General features: G+C 38.7%; 3 protein-coding genes across 3 annotated transcripts; all 3 read left to right on the top strand.

The window, feature by feature from the left end:
- Positions 1-2,308: 2,308 nt before the first annotated feature.
- LOC108832386 (uncharacterized) lies at positions 2,309-3,583 on the top strand. Its single transcript, XM_018605873.2, has 5 exons — positions 2,309-2,512; positions 2,615-2,702; positions 2,780-2,844; positions 2,936-2,992; positions 3,085-3,583. Exons 1-5 carry the CDS (start codon positions 2,405-2,407, stop codon positions 3,277-3,279), a joined length of 513 nt encoding a protein of 170 aa, XP_018461375.1. The 5' UTR covers positions 2,309-2,404; the 3' UTR covers positions 3,280-3,583.
- Positions 3,584-4,758: 1,175 nt separating this feature from the next.
- Positions 4,759-5,563, top strand: LOC108832388 (leucine-rich repeat extensin-like protein 1). The gene has a single exon (XM_018605874.2). The coding sequence runs from the start codon at positions 4,964-4,966 to the stop codon at positions 5,357-5,359; it is 396 nt and encodes a 131-aa protein (XP_018461376.1). The 5' UTR covers positions 4,759-4,963; the 3' UTR covers positions 5,360-5,563.
- Positions 5,564-7,507: 1,944 nt separating this feature from the next.
- On the top strand, positions 7,508-8,296 carry LOC130500310 (uncharacterized). Its single transcript, XM_056995210.1, has one exon. It carries the CDS (start codon positions 7,712-7,714, stop codon positions 8,141-8,143), a length of 432 nt encoding a protein of 143 aa, XP_056851190.1. The 5' UTR covers positions 7,508-7,711; the 3' UTR covers positions 8,144-8,296.
- The last annotated feature ends 5,145 nt before the right edge of the window (positions 8,297-13,441 follow it).

Below are 13,441 nucleotides of genomic sequence, written 5' to 3'. Positions count from 1 at the left end.
GAATAGATGATACGGTGCAGGAGAATGTGACAACTACGGTTCTAATAATAACAAAAACATATAAATAAATAAGTATATATTAATTGAGAAAAAGTTGCAATGGTCAGTATTAACTGATTTAACCACAAACACATATTAACTGAGAAAAAGTTGCAATGGTCAGTACATGAATGAAGCCTTTTTATACAGACTTTTTATATATACTCTCTCTGTCCCATTTTTAGTGATGTTTTAGGTTATTGCACGTAGATTAAGAAAACATATATTCTTATGTAGTTTATCTTGGTAACATAAAAATACATTAAATAAAACTAGTTTAAACCAATAATAAAAAAGTACAGTATTTTATAATTGGTCATAAAATTCAAATCATATTAAATTCTATATATATTAGTGAGAATATCACTTAAAATAGGACAAATAAAAACTCTAAAACACCATTTAAAGTAGAACGGAAGGAGTATTTACTATTTGAACAAGAAGCAGCGAACTATTTTATTCAAGACATAATTATAGTTAAGTATCTCATTAGTGGAAAAGGAAATAAAGATGTGGGAGGTGTATGATATTTGAATTACTAACACTAAAATTGATGGAGTTCCAGACGAATGAAGTCCTACCTTTAAAACTAAATGTTTCTATACTCCATGAAAAATACAGAATGGATTGTTAAAAAAAATGAAGACTATTCTCTGAAATTGCTCCGTAATCGATGATGGCACACCACATTTTTTAGCATGATTCTAATGCATGCATGAAAAAGTCATGACATTCATTAAATTTTGAATAAGTGGATGATGTTTGGTGTAATAGATGATCGATTATGTCAAAAGAAATAGAGAAGTAAGATATTTCTTTGCAGCTACCAATGTGTTTTGCGTCATTTTCAAATTTCAACTAACGATACCTTTTTCAGTCAAATTTTTTTTAACAAAACCCTTTCTCAAATGCTCTTATTTTATGAAGTTCAGTAGGCTCCGTCTGTCAAAGCCCATTTGGCCCAAAAAGAAAAAGAAACTAAGAAATGTACAATATTTAGGTGTTACCTTGTTAGTTAGGTTGTAAATGGCAAAATTTACATTACATCAGCTCTTATTTGATGAAGTTCGGTAGGCTCGTCTGTCAAAGCCCATTGCCCCCCCCCCACCCCCCCACACCAAAGAAAGTACAATATTTAGATGTTACCTTATTAGTTAGGTTGTTAGTAGTAAATGGCAAAATTTACATTACATCAATACTTTTCCTTTTAATTTATTTACATCTTTGAATTAATAGTACATTCAATTGTTGAAAAAGTGACCATCACTACTCTATGTGATGTTGGATATGATGGTTATGCTGATTTTTATGCCTAATCTATATATTCTTGATCAAATGCTCATATACAATTAATTAGAAAATTAATCTCAAATTGCTCCTTTCTAATAATTCATTTGTATTCTATTTATTTTTAATAAAAAAATTATCAAAAGATTGAAAAACTTTAACATATTTATCTATTATAACAGATTCTATCATCTACGCTTTAAATCTAATTCATTCTTTTCTTTTATCACAAATTAAAACTTAGGTCTCTTTTTCTGAATCCAAATCTCTTGTATGTTTTAGAAGTATATATAATAAAAACAAAAATCCTAATAAAATAGATAAATCCAATAAATGTGTAATTTTTATGAATAACGATGACAGAAAAAAAGAGAAAAGAGAAAATGAGTAATATATCCAATTCTCAAAAAAAAAAAATGAGTAATATAGGATAGAGATCATATGATTGACATTTGAGCGATGGTCGTATTTCACGACCTGCCCTATAATTTCTATTTTCTAGTACCTTTTATTTTTATCCAACAAAAAGAAAATAGTAACGGTGATATTTGTTCTATAAAAGAGTTAAATTATCTTTTGAAAAAACGCTATACTTTTCTGAAAACGGATACGAACTTCGTATAAATTTGTCTGTCAAAAAAAAAAAACTTCGTATAAATCGTAAAGAAAAGAAGGAAAAAAAATATTAGTGCTGTTCACCGCAGCTTTGTGTGCGCCGAAGCATGACTTGTCCGCTTCGGACAAGTAAAGTGAAACCCACAGATATCAAACAATATCGCATTTAAAATAGTTAAATCCGCGTGTCACGTTTGGATATGAAATGACCGTCCATTCAATCGTAGCCGTCCAATCCAAAAATATCTAAAGCCACAATGTTAATACCATGTTCCCGAACGTTCTTGAGACGAGATATTTTTTGGACACCCAAAAAGTTCTAGAAATTCTGTTGTAGGATTCTTCTTCCGCATAACCGCCATTGCTGTCACCTCCTTACTTTATATAAGCCCCAAGAGCTTCATTATCTTTCCCGTGCTATGTAATGTGGTAAAGATTATATCACATATATAAGTAATAACCAATGGAAGGTGGTTTTGTGGCAACGTCGGAGTCTTATTACGAAGTTCTTGGCGTGGCCGTTGATTCCTCGGCGGAGGAGATACGACGAGCTTATCGGAAACTGGCTATGGTTGGTCATTGCTGCTTCTTGTTTAAGAGTACTTGAAATCTTTTTTATATAATGAAAGGAAGATTAAAGTTCTTTACGTTTTTTATATTTGTTTTGGTGAAGAAATGGCATCCTGATCGATGGACGAAAGATCCTTTTAGGTCAGGAGAGGCGAAACGAAGGTTTCAGCAGATTCAAGAAGCTTATTCAGGTAAGGATCAGTTCAGACTCTAACTTGAGGTTGTTCTGTTTGTCAGACACTGACATTGTTTTGTGGTAACAATTCAGTATTGTCGGATCAGAAGAAACGAAGTTTGTACGATGTGGGACTCTATGATACTCAAGAAGATGAGGTATTATTATATGATGTTAATTGCGTTTTAATGATGTTGTAGTTAGTTTTGTTGATTACAAATCGCTGATTTGTTTCTGTTACTGATGTAGGGATATTATGACTTCGTTGAGGAGATGGTTTCTCTTATGGCGCAGACGAGAAGAGAGGTAGAGAGCTCTTTTTCTTGTAGCTTAACTTTACTCTTTATCCTTTCTTTTGTTCACACAGACGTTAACGGTGTGATAATGGTTGCGTGCAGGAAAAGCAATACAGCTTGCAGGAGTTGCAGACAATGGTCGATGATATGGTCTATGAGTTCCAATCAGAACCATTATTCCAGAACCAACCAGCGGGAATGAAATTCGACCTGAACCAACCGGCAGATTGGTCCTCGCATATGTCTCTTCCGGTCTCAAGCTTCGAGTTCTGTCCTCAGAGCAGCTACTGTAACTAGATCAACATACTCAATAGTCTGGATTTTAAACTTTCATCTTACGGAACAACGATTGAAGAACCACGGTCCTTGGCCTCAGAGTCTCATGACAGTCTACAGTTTATTTTTACTTGTGGGGCAAGAATCTCATGCTCTGGGAGTTTTCACGTTTTGCTGTTTGTTGACAAGTAGCCCTCGAAATGTTGCCAGGGTTGTGTGAATAATGTTTGTAACGTTTCAGAACGCGTAGGTCTGTAATTGCGTTTTTTCTAGTGCTTTTGTACTGTTGAACTATCACCGGACAGAGAAGTTGAAAACCATTGCATATCTTAGCCCAATTGTCTCTTACCAACTTAGCAGGGGCCCAAGTCTTATTCCGGCCCAAGTTCTTATCTGAATCAAAGCGCAGAATAGAACGATCTTATAGGTAAAGACCTAATCGTCTTAATGGGAGCCAGTCCATAAATTCTTAGCTGCCTGTGTTGAACTCAGAAGCTACCAAAGAAAACAATTCCTTTGGTATACAGTATGAAAGGTCTCTGCTCTACAGTTTTTCCCGAACTATTCCTCAATTATGTCAAACCATTATTACGCATCTACGTGTGCCTTTTCCAACAAAATAAAACCATGCTAACATAAATTCTTCTTTTATTTTTATATGTTATTTCTAGAGTTTTATTTTATTTAAATCTATAGAGGATGGATTGAATTTTGAATTAGAGCACTAGCATCCATGAAGCTCTAACAAGGGTTTCTCACAAGGTATATTAGTTTAGATTGTTACTATGATAAAAATTTAAGTAAAGAAAAAGAAGATAGACCAATAGTAACAAAATTCAAATGAACCTGAGGATTTTTCTTTTTTGAAGTTTTCAGATGCGAGACTGTCTTTTTATTCTCTCCTTTACTTTTTATTTTTTCATGACTTCCTATTTTCTTAATATTTATTAGGAAAAAAATTGGTTTGATAGACGAATGCTCTTAAGTAATTTTTAATTGTACGTGAAATAAGAAACTGAGAAATCGTTGATGGATTGATGAGTAGAATCACTAAGAGATGATAAGGTATACTACACAATCCACCAACACTAAGAAAAGATATATTTTCTAATCGCCTAGTATTCCTACTTTCATGATATTATTAGAGACAGCGACCATCTCACGCTTTTGCTACAATATTTACACGCTACACAGTCATTCAGATACGCTTTTAACATTCAAAACCAGATTACTATCTATCATTGTATGACCAAAACCTTGGTCACAAATAATTGGAAACCTTTGGGCTTTATATTTTATCAAACAGTATAATTTACGTTCTGGTGGACGGTGGATCATATGCTAATAATTCCACATTGTTAATCTTTTTTAATTAAAGCTAGATAGTAATTGAAACGTGGGGCCCCTTAATTCAAGCTCCAACTCACATGTGATAGCCGACGATTTCACAATACAATGTATTTTCTTCTTCATTAATTTCATAGCATAATGTAAAGTATTATTATAGTATTTTCATCTTTAGCTATCAATAGAAAAAACGAAAAATTTGACAAATGTATACACTAGTCTTGAAGAAGTATATCAGTCCCATGCATCCTCTTAGCAAACAAGACCACCTTCGTAAACGTAGACATTACGTATAAGCAAAAAAAAAGAGAAAAAAATACACAAAACTCTTTATTCGATTCTTAAAACAATTCTCAACATGCCGGCGACTTCTCACCGTTTGAAACCTCTCGTTGTCGCTATCTTCATCGCGATCGCGTTTCCGATGATGATCAACGCATTGGATTCTCCAGCCGCAAGAAAACTCGATGAGGAACCAATAAAGTGCACGCCATGTCTCCAAAAGCCTCCCCCTCCTCCGTCACCTCCACCACCGTCTCCTTCTTGTCCTCCTCCACCACGGCCTCCTTCTCCCCCGAAGAAGTCTTACTGTCCGCCTCCTCCGTCGACTTACATATACATGACGGGTCCACCAGGAGAGTTGTATCCCGTTGACCAACAGTTTGGAGAGGCTGCTGCAAAGAGCTTAGGGGTCGTGAAGATCTCTGGCCTGATCGCGTTTGGAGTTATGGGGTTCTTGATGATCATGATTTGATGGATTTTCCATTGTTTGATCGTCTCATAGATTCGTTTTGCTTGAACGGATCGGTATAATGATGTTCCTGATAACTCTTAGTTATTTCCGGTGAAATTAACGATTTGGATTATGTTTTTATCTCAAGTTAGGACCGATTTATCATTTTTCGTTGTATCAACAATTCTAATGAATATGCTTATTCAATTATTTTTTGTTCGCAGAGGTATTTATTCTAGAAGTATGTGATGATATATCCTTGAACTGGAATGTTTATTGAATAGTTAGATCAAATGTTTTTTTTCCTTAGGTTACAAACTTGGTGTAGTTAAGAGTTTTTTTTAACTTGGTGTAGTTAGAGTTTTTTTTAACTTTGGTATAGTTAAGAGTTAAAAATGCGATTTTAGAGTAATTCCTTTGTTAAGCTAGGAGCAAGAGAAAACGTAGCGAATTTTCGTATGAAAGTAATAAAAAGTGATTACATTTGATAGAACATTTCAAGACAAAGTCAAATGTTGTTGTCATCATCAGAATTCTTGCGCGAGAGAATTAATTCCCATTTGGGAGGCTTCACCGAAACGTAGGTGGAAAGAACAAACATTTAACATAAGATGCCAAGCCAGAAATTTTCATTTCATCTTTCAAATTCTTAATCGATTAATATTTTTACGATGTATTTACTTTAATAGCCTCTAACAATTTGCATACTGAATCCAAAATTTGTCTAAACGCTGTAACAAAAACACTAAAGAAAAATCATTTATAGCGTGTCTAGTGAATGAGGAGCTAAAATAGTAAAACTTTATAGGCAGAACGGTTTGCTTAAATGGAAAAATATCCACCGTCTGTGTGTATTATTGCCACACTCATCTCCTTTGCTTTCTTAAAAACATATAAAGAGAACAGATAACAAAGGATGGAAGAGAAGAAAAAAACAAGAATAAACAGATTAGGCTTCCCTTTTTTTTTTTGATCAAAGGCTTCCCTATTTCGTTTTTTTTTTAGAGGCTTTCCCATTGTATAATTGGATAAGGTGGGAAATAATAGAGCAAATCACAGCCTGGGCTTAGTTATAAGCTCTTATCATCTAAAGCTACTAGCTAGTGATACACATGCATATGATATATGTCGTGGCTTTTTTCATGCCGTGTGTAAGAATATTTTCCAAGTGGTCCTCCATTAATTGGGAGTTACAACTTACAACAAAAAAGGATAAGCATGCATTTGGTACCTCTTACACACGAAAATATTTACATGATTTTTGTTCTAAAATAAAGTTTGGGCTAAATATTATATATGTTAATAACGAAAAAGAAAATCTTCTTTATTTCTTGAGAAAGAGAAATTAGTTGTTACTAGATGGGCTTAACATTATTCTCTATATTTTCTTCCCTCCTCTGGTTATAGCAACTAGCAAAAAGCGCGGACATCTCCAACTCAACTCTATTTATTACTCCTAATGAAATAAAATTGAATATGGAATAACAAATACTCCAACCCAATTTTATATATCACTTTATTTTGAAGTCCAATTCTATATATCATTCTATTTTGAAGTTTACTCCATTTATAGAGTAATCTATTTTTTGTTTGTTAATGACTCTATTATGGAGTGAAAAATAGAGTAGGATTGAAGCATTTTTACTCATATTCATTTTTACTCAATTTTTTTTTAAAAAAATAGAATTTTACATTGGAGATGCTATAACAAAATGCGAGCAACTCATATTTTCTATTAACCGTGTAATGTAAAGTTTAAACGTTTCACATATATACGTTCGGGAATTTTGACGTTGCATATAATACTAAATACTCTAATGTTAATATAACCGCCAATATGTATGCCGTTTAACATTTAAATATAGTACTGTTATCTTAATTCATATTCATTATGTATATCAAGCGGCGACTTGGATCATTCATGGATTCCTCGAAGAAGGACAAAATCATACAGCCAAGCCAAGTATCATAATTTACATGACAACAAGTGTATCGGAACCACAATACACGTTAGATCTCATTGACATTGTTAGTCGTCATTATTCAGCATTTTCATCACTTGTCTTTTGTGGCTTTTTTTTTTTTTTTTTTTTTTTGCAACCTTTCATTTCATTAACTTAAACTCCAAACATACAATAATTGTGGCTTGTCTTAAATCACTTAAATGGGTATATATTTTTTATTGAAAACATGTAACCAAACTGTTTCTTAAAAAAACCCTTAACTTAATGGTTTCCACTTTCCACTTGAACTCAATCACACAACAGTCTAAGAGAGAAAAAAATAATCTCCTACTTCTCTCTTTTCTCTTACTAAAAACATTTGTTTGCTTATCATTAAAAAAATCTTTCATAAAAAAAGAAAACGATAGCCATGATGAGTAAAAGTTGCCGTCACCTCTTAAGTCTAGTGTTCGTCTCCACTCTTCTGAGCTTCCCGTTCATAACCATATCGGAGACGCCGTGTCCTTACCCTTGTTACCCACCTCCAACTGGCGGGGGCTCAACTCAACCGGCGGGTTATTACCCTCCTCCAACCGGTTATTATCCTCCTCCAGCTGGTTATTACCCTCCTCCAACTGGAAATGTACCGAATTACCCTTCTCCACCGTACGTCGGAGGTGACTCAGGCGGAGGATATTACGGTCCTCCACCGCCTGACCCTATAATGCCTTACTTCCCGTACTACTACAGAAAGCCTCCTCATCAGACGGATCAGTCATCATCTTCATCTGTTTCACTGGGATCAGTGGTCAAGATTGTAACGGTGGCAAGTGTTCTTGCGTTTCTTCTGGGTAACGTCTAGTTTATGAGTTAAATGTTATTTTCGATGGTTGAAACTTTATGCTACTTTATTACTATATAAGAAGTGCGGTGATGCTATATGATATGCTTTAGTTAGTGTAAAGATGAATCAACAAGTTGGAGAAAGGGTTTAAACCTATAGGCTTAGAACTTTTGCTTTTGCATTATTGTTATGTTTAATTACATCATGTTGTTATTGTCGCGATTAGCCTAGTCGCGATGTCTTACATTAGGATAAGTGCAATACAACCAATGTGGAGAACGTCACTTTCGGTTGGTGTGACTTGTAGGTGGATGTTATTGAATGGACAACTGCACTTAATTCACGTTAAGAATTTTCTTTATATTAAAAAACATTATAAAATAACACAAACACTACACTAAAGTTATGATTTAAAAACTACCTCTACTTTTTAAGCAAAAAAAAAGAGCTTAGAACCGTCATATATTTTAAATTAACAACTCTTTTTATAGGTTAAGTAAAAATAACTAAATCATTTGAAACTCCTTTCTAGAATTTTAGTAACTACAATGCAGTATCTTCGAATCTTGATTACTGTGTTTTTTCACCACCCACAAACATGCTTCGGAACTTGCCAAATTATCATCCCTTTTCAACTTTTATGTAAACTAAGAGAGAGATTTGTAGAACTGTTGTGTGTATTGACATCGATGATAGCTCATGTACATATATACTTGTTACAAGATACTCTAACAATATGATCTCTATGATATCACATAATCTTCGCAGTCCTTATCACAATCTTCAGAACTTATCTTCAACCGACTTCACTCTTATCTCTTGACCGTTACGTCGGTTATCTTAACCACCTTAACCATCCTTAACACTCCCCCTCAAGTTGGAGAGTGTAAGTTGCGAACACCCAACTTGCTGAGAAGATAGTGAAACTGTACGCTGCCCAACGCTTTCGTCATTATGTCCGCCAACTGCTCCGTAGTCCTGACATGCCTCGTGACGATGAGTTGATCTTGCACTGCGTCTCGTACACTATGGCAATCAGCTTCTATATGTTTAGTCCTCTCGTGAAAAACTGGGTTCGCAGCTATGTATAAAGCAGATTTGCTGTCACAAAACAAATCCATTGGTGCCTTGTGATGAACTCCCAAGTCTGCAAGTAGACGCTTCAACCACTTCAGTTCTCGCAGTGCTGCAGCCATCGCTCTGTACTCTGCCTCCGCTGATGAGTGCGACACCGTGTCCTGTTTCTTGGTTTTCCAAGACACCGGTGAATCTCCCAAAAGAACAATATACGAAGATAGTGAACGACGACTCAGGGGGCATGATGCCCAGTCGGCATCACAGAATGCTCGAATATGTAAGTCACTGACCGCTTTCAACATGATTCCCTGTCCTGGCGACCCCTTCAGATATCTCAACACACGAACCACTGCATCCCAATGAGACTCCCGTGGCTTATGCATCACTTGTGACAGCACGTGAACAGCATAACTCAACTCAGGGCGCGTTATAGTGAGGTATACAAGCCGCCCAACGTATCTACGAAACCTCACCGGATCCTTGTAGAAAGGACTCTTGTCAGACAGGAGCTTGTGGTTCTGTTCCATAGGCGTTGAAACAGGCTTGCATCCTAGGAGTCCTGCTTCCGACACAATGTCCAGTGCATACTTCCTCTGTGATAGAAACATCCCCTCTGGTCCCCTTGCTATCTCGATGCCCAAGAAATATTTAAGCTTTCCGAGGTCCTTCATTTTGAAACACTTGCTCAGATGCGTCTTGAATTTGGTCACCATCTCAAGATCACTGCCCACAATTACGAGATCATCCACATAGATGAGCACCCGCAAGCTTTTCCCGTGTCTGATGTATGTGAACAACGAGTAGTCGCTGTATGACTGTTTGAACCCGGCTTGCTTAAGTGCAGTTGTGAGCTTCTCGAACCAGCACCTAGGCGATTGTTTCAGTCCATACAAAGACTTCCTAAGCCTGCAAACTTTGTTGGGATCACTTGCCTTGAAGCCTGGAGGCAGCTTCATGTACACTTCTTCTTTCAGATCTCCATGTAGGAATGCATTTTGTACATCCATCTGATGCACCTCCCAATTCCTAGCCACTGCTACCTCCAACAGTGTCCTTACGGTCGTAAGCTTAGCCACCGGCGCGAACGTCTCCTCATAGTCTTCTCCTTCTACTTGCTTATTGCCACACACGACGAGCCTGGATTTTCCGCGTTCTATCGTACCATCTGCATTGAACTTGTATTTATACAGCCACGCACAACTCAACGCCTTCTTTCCTTTTGGCAGGTCAGTGACATCCCATGTGTGCTGATCTTCCAAGGCAACTATCTCTGTTCCCATGACACCGTTCCAGAATGGATCTCTCACCGCCTCTTTGTAGCTGCGTGGAGGTCGAGCTGCAGTGATCGCTGCCAAGAATGCCTGATGTTTCTCGGAGAAAACCGCGTCAGTAACATAATCAGAGATGGGATATGAGGATGTTTTACCTGAACACGAATTAGATGACGCTGATGGAGCCGGCGAAGTGGCGTGGTTGCTATGTTTATCGGGAAGACATCTCGCATTATATGTGACATAGTCCCGAAGCTTCACTGAAGGCTGTGAATTGCGATGTCCTCTACCAAGAGCCGGTTCTGTATCCTGCACCACCTCTGTTTCATTCTCAGTCAAGCCACTCGGTTCCACAGTCTCTGCAGCGATACATCCTGTTTCCACTGTGTCAGCAACCTTCTCCACTTGCGCTGTTTCTGCACCTAGATCGTCAGCACCTGTTGGTTTACTAACTTCAGTGCTCTGTTTTGACTCGAGAGAGTTCATGATGATGACTTCTTCATCACTCCCCCTCGTCTCAGGCATTATCTCCAATGTCTCTGTTCCTGGAACCAGCTCGACCCCAATCTTAGGTGTGATCTTCTCCTTGTCTTGATATGGAAATATTGACTCGCTAAACTCCACATCTCGTGACGTAAAGATTTTATGTGTCTCCAAATCGTACACCTTCCATCCTCTTTTCCCGAAGGGATATCCAACGAAGACGCATCTCCGACTCCGTGGTTTGAACTTGTCTCTGTCCCTTCTCATGTTGTGCGCAAAGCACAGACATCCAAATGTCTTCATGTCTGTATACGAGGGAGCTTTGCCGTATAGGCACTCATATGGGGTTTTCCCTTGTAACAGACTTGATGGAGTTCTGTTGATGACGTGTGCGGCAGTTAGCACGCTTTCTCCCCAAAACTTCACTGGGAGGTTAGCCTGAAACATGATCGATCTGGAAACGTTGAGTATGTGACGATGCTTCCTCTCTACTCTTCCGTTCTGTTGAGGAGTCGCAACGCACGATGTCTGATGTAATATCCCATTCTCAGCGAAGTACCTTGACAGACACGTGAACTCTGTTCCGTTATCGCTTCTTACACTTTTGACTGGCTTGCCAAACTGTCGCTCGACTAGACGACAGAAGTTAGGAAGTACTGTCTTTACTTCTGACTTCTCAAGGAGCAGATGGATCCATACAGCTCGGGAGAAGTCGTCTACAATGGTAAGAAAATAGACAGCCCCACACGAGGACTTTGTTCGGTAAGGGCCCCATAAATCAACATGAATCAATTCAAACGCAACTGAAGCTTTATTAAGACTCTCAGAGAATACTCCTCGAGTTTGTTTAGATTGAAAACAGATTTCACAACCACCAAATTTATCAGAACTTTCAAGAACACCAGACACAAAAGGTAAAAAAGCCAAAACACCAAATGAGGGATGTCCCAATCTGCGATGCCACAAAGTCTTGTCTTCTGCAGCCTTAACTCTGAGACCTCTCGCCATTGTCACATCCCGATAAACATAGATACCATCCCGTCCTTCACCTGCTCCAATCAGGGTCCTCGTAAAACGGTCCTGCAAAATGCATAAGGTATCAGTAAACAAAGCTAGGCATTTTGTCTGTTTGAGCAACTTAGCAACTGAAAGCAATGTGCAGTTCAAGTTGGGCACAAACAAGACATTTTCCAAGACAAGTTTATCAGACAGCTTCAACGATCCGGCCTGTGTAGCCTGTACTTGGCTGCCGTCCGCGAAGTGAACTGGACATCCCACCATCATACGTAGGTCAGTAAGAAGACGCACATCTCCCGTCATGTGGTGGGACGCACCAGTGTCAAGTATTACCTCTCCAGTCTGATTCTTACCATTCAACTTCTCAGGTATGGGAGTCGGTCTCTGCTGTTCGAGCAGAGCAGTTAGCGACGCCCACTGCTCATGTGTCAACACCTGAGCTCCTGATCCAGCGGAAGCCGAAGCCTGTGTTGCGTTGGACCTAGCTTGGTTCCTGCCACGACCTCTTCCTCTTCCGCGACCTCCTCGCTCACCGGATTGATTCCTCTCGGTCCACCATTCCGGGAAACCAATGATCTGCCAGCAATCCTTCTTGTCGTGCCCACTTCTTCCACAATGAGAACACGTCCCCACACGACTTCTAGTAACTGCTGATGCTGATCCATTTGACACCAAACTATCAGACTGAGTAAAGTCCGACTTTGCCATGAAGCCGACAGCATCCTGTTTGGGCTCCGTACGCGAAGTCAAGAGTCTTCGTTCCTCTCTTACCACTCTCTGATACACAGAGTTAAGGTCTGGGAGAGGCTCCATGCCGATGATGTTCGTACAAACGTTTCCGAACCTTGCATCATCAAGCCCCATGAGGAACATGTGCACTCTTTCTTCTTCATAGTTCTGAGCAATCTTCTCCGAAGCTCCACATGTGCAGTTGGGAAGGGGCTGAAAACTCAGTATCTCCTCCCACTTCAGTGACAAGCGTCCAAAGTATTCCATGACGCTGGAACCATCCTGCTTGCACGCAGCTAACTCTGCTTTGAGTTGATGCACTCGAACAGAGTTCCCAACCGAGAATCTTCTCCTGAGATCGCTCCACATCTTACAAGCGTCAGCGGTGAAGGTGACAGTCGACCTGATCACGGGGGATATGGATGCTCTAATCCACCCCACAATCATAGAATTGACTGTTCTCCATAGCTCGGCTTCCGTCGGTTTCTCCTTTTCATCTGGCATCAACAAGGTACCATTGATGAATCCGATCTTACGCTTCGCACGAAGCGCGTTCTCCAATTCTGATGCCCACTCGGCATAATTGTCACCATTCAACGACACCGGAGAGATCGAAACACCCGGGTTGTCTGAATGCGACAGGAAGTATGGCGACGTCATGTTCGAGACCGGCACCGCCAGACTCGCATCACCACCGCTACCAGCGACTGCTAAATCTTCTGTTTTCGACATGATAAGT

This window comes from Raphanus sativus, chromosome 9 (genome assembly GCF_000801105.2).
Source record: "Raphanus sativus cultivar WK10039 chromosome 9, ASM80110v3, whole genome shotgun sequence".
In the NCBI taxonomy this organism is placed as follows: Eukaryota; Viridiplantae; Streptophyta; class Magnoliopsida; order Brassicales; family Brassicaceae; genus Raphanus; species Raphanus sativus.
This window is presented reverse-complemented; position numbering and strand designations above follow the sequence as displayed.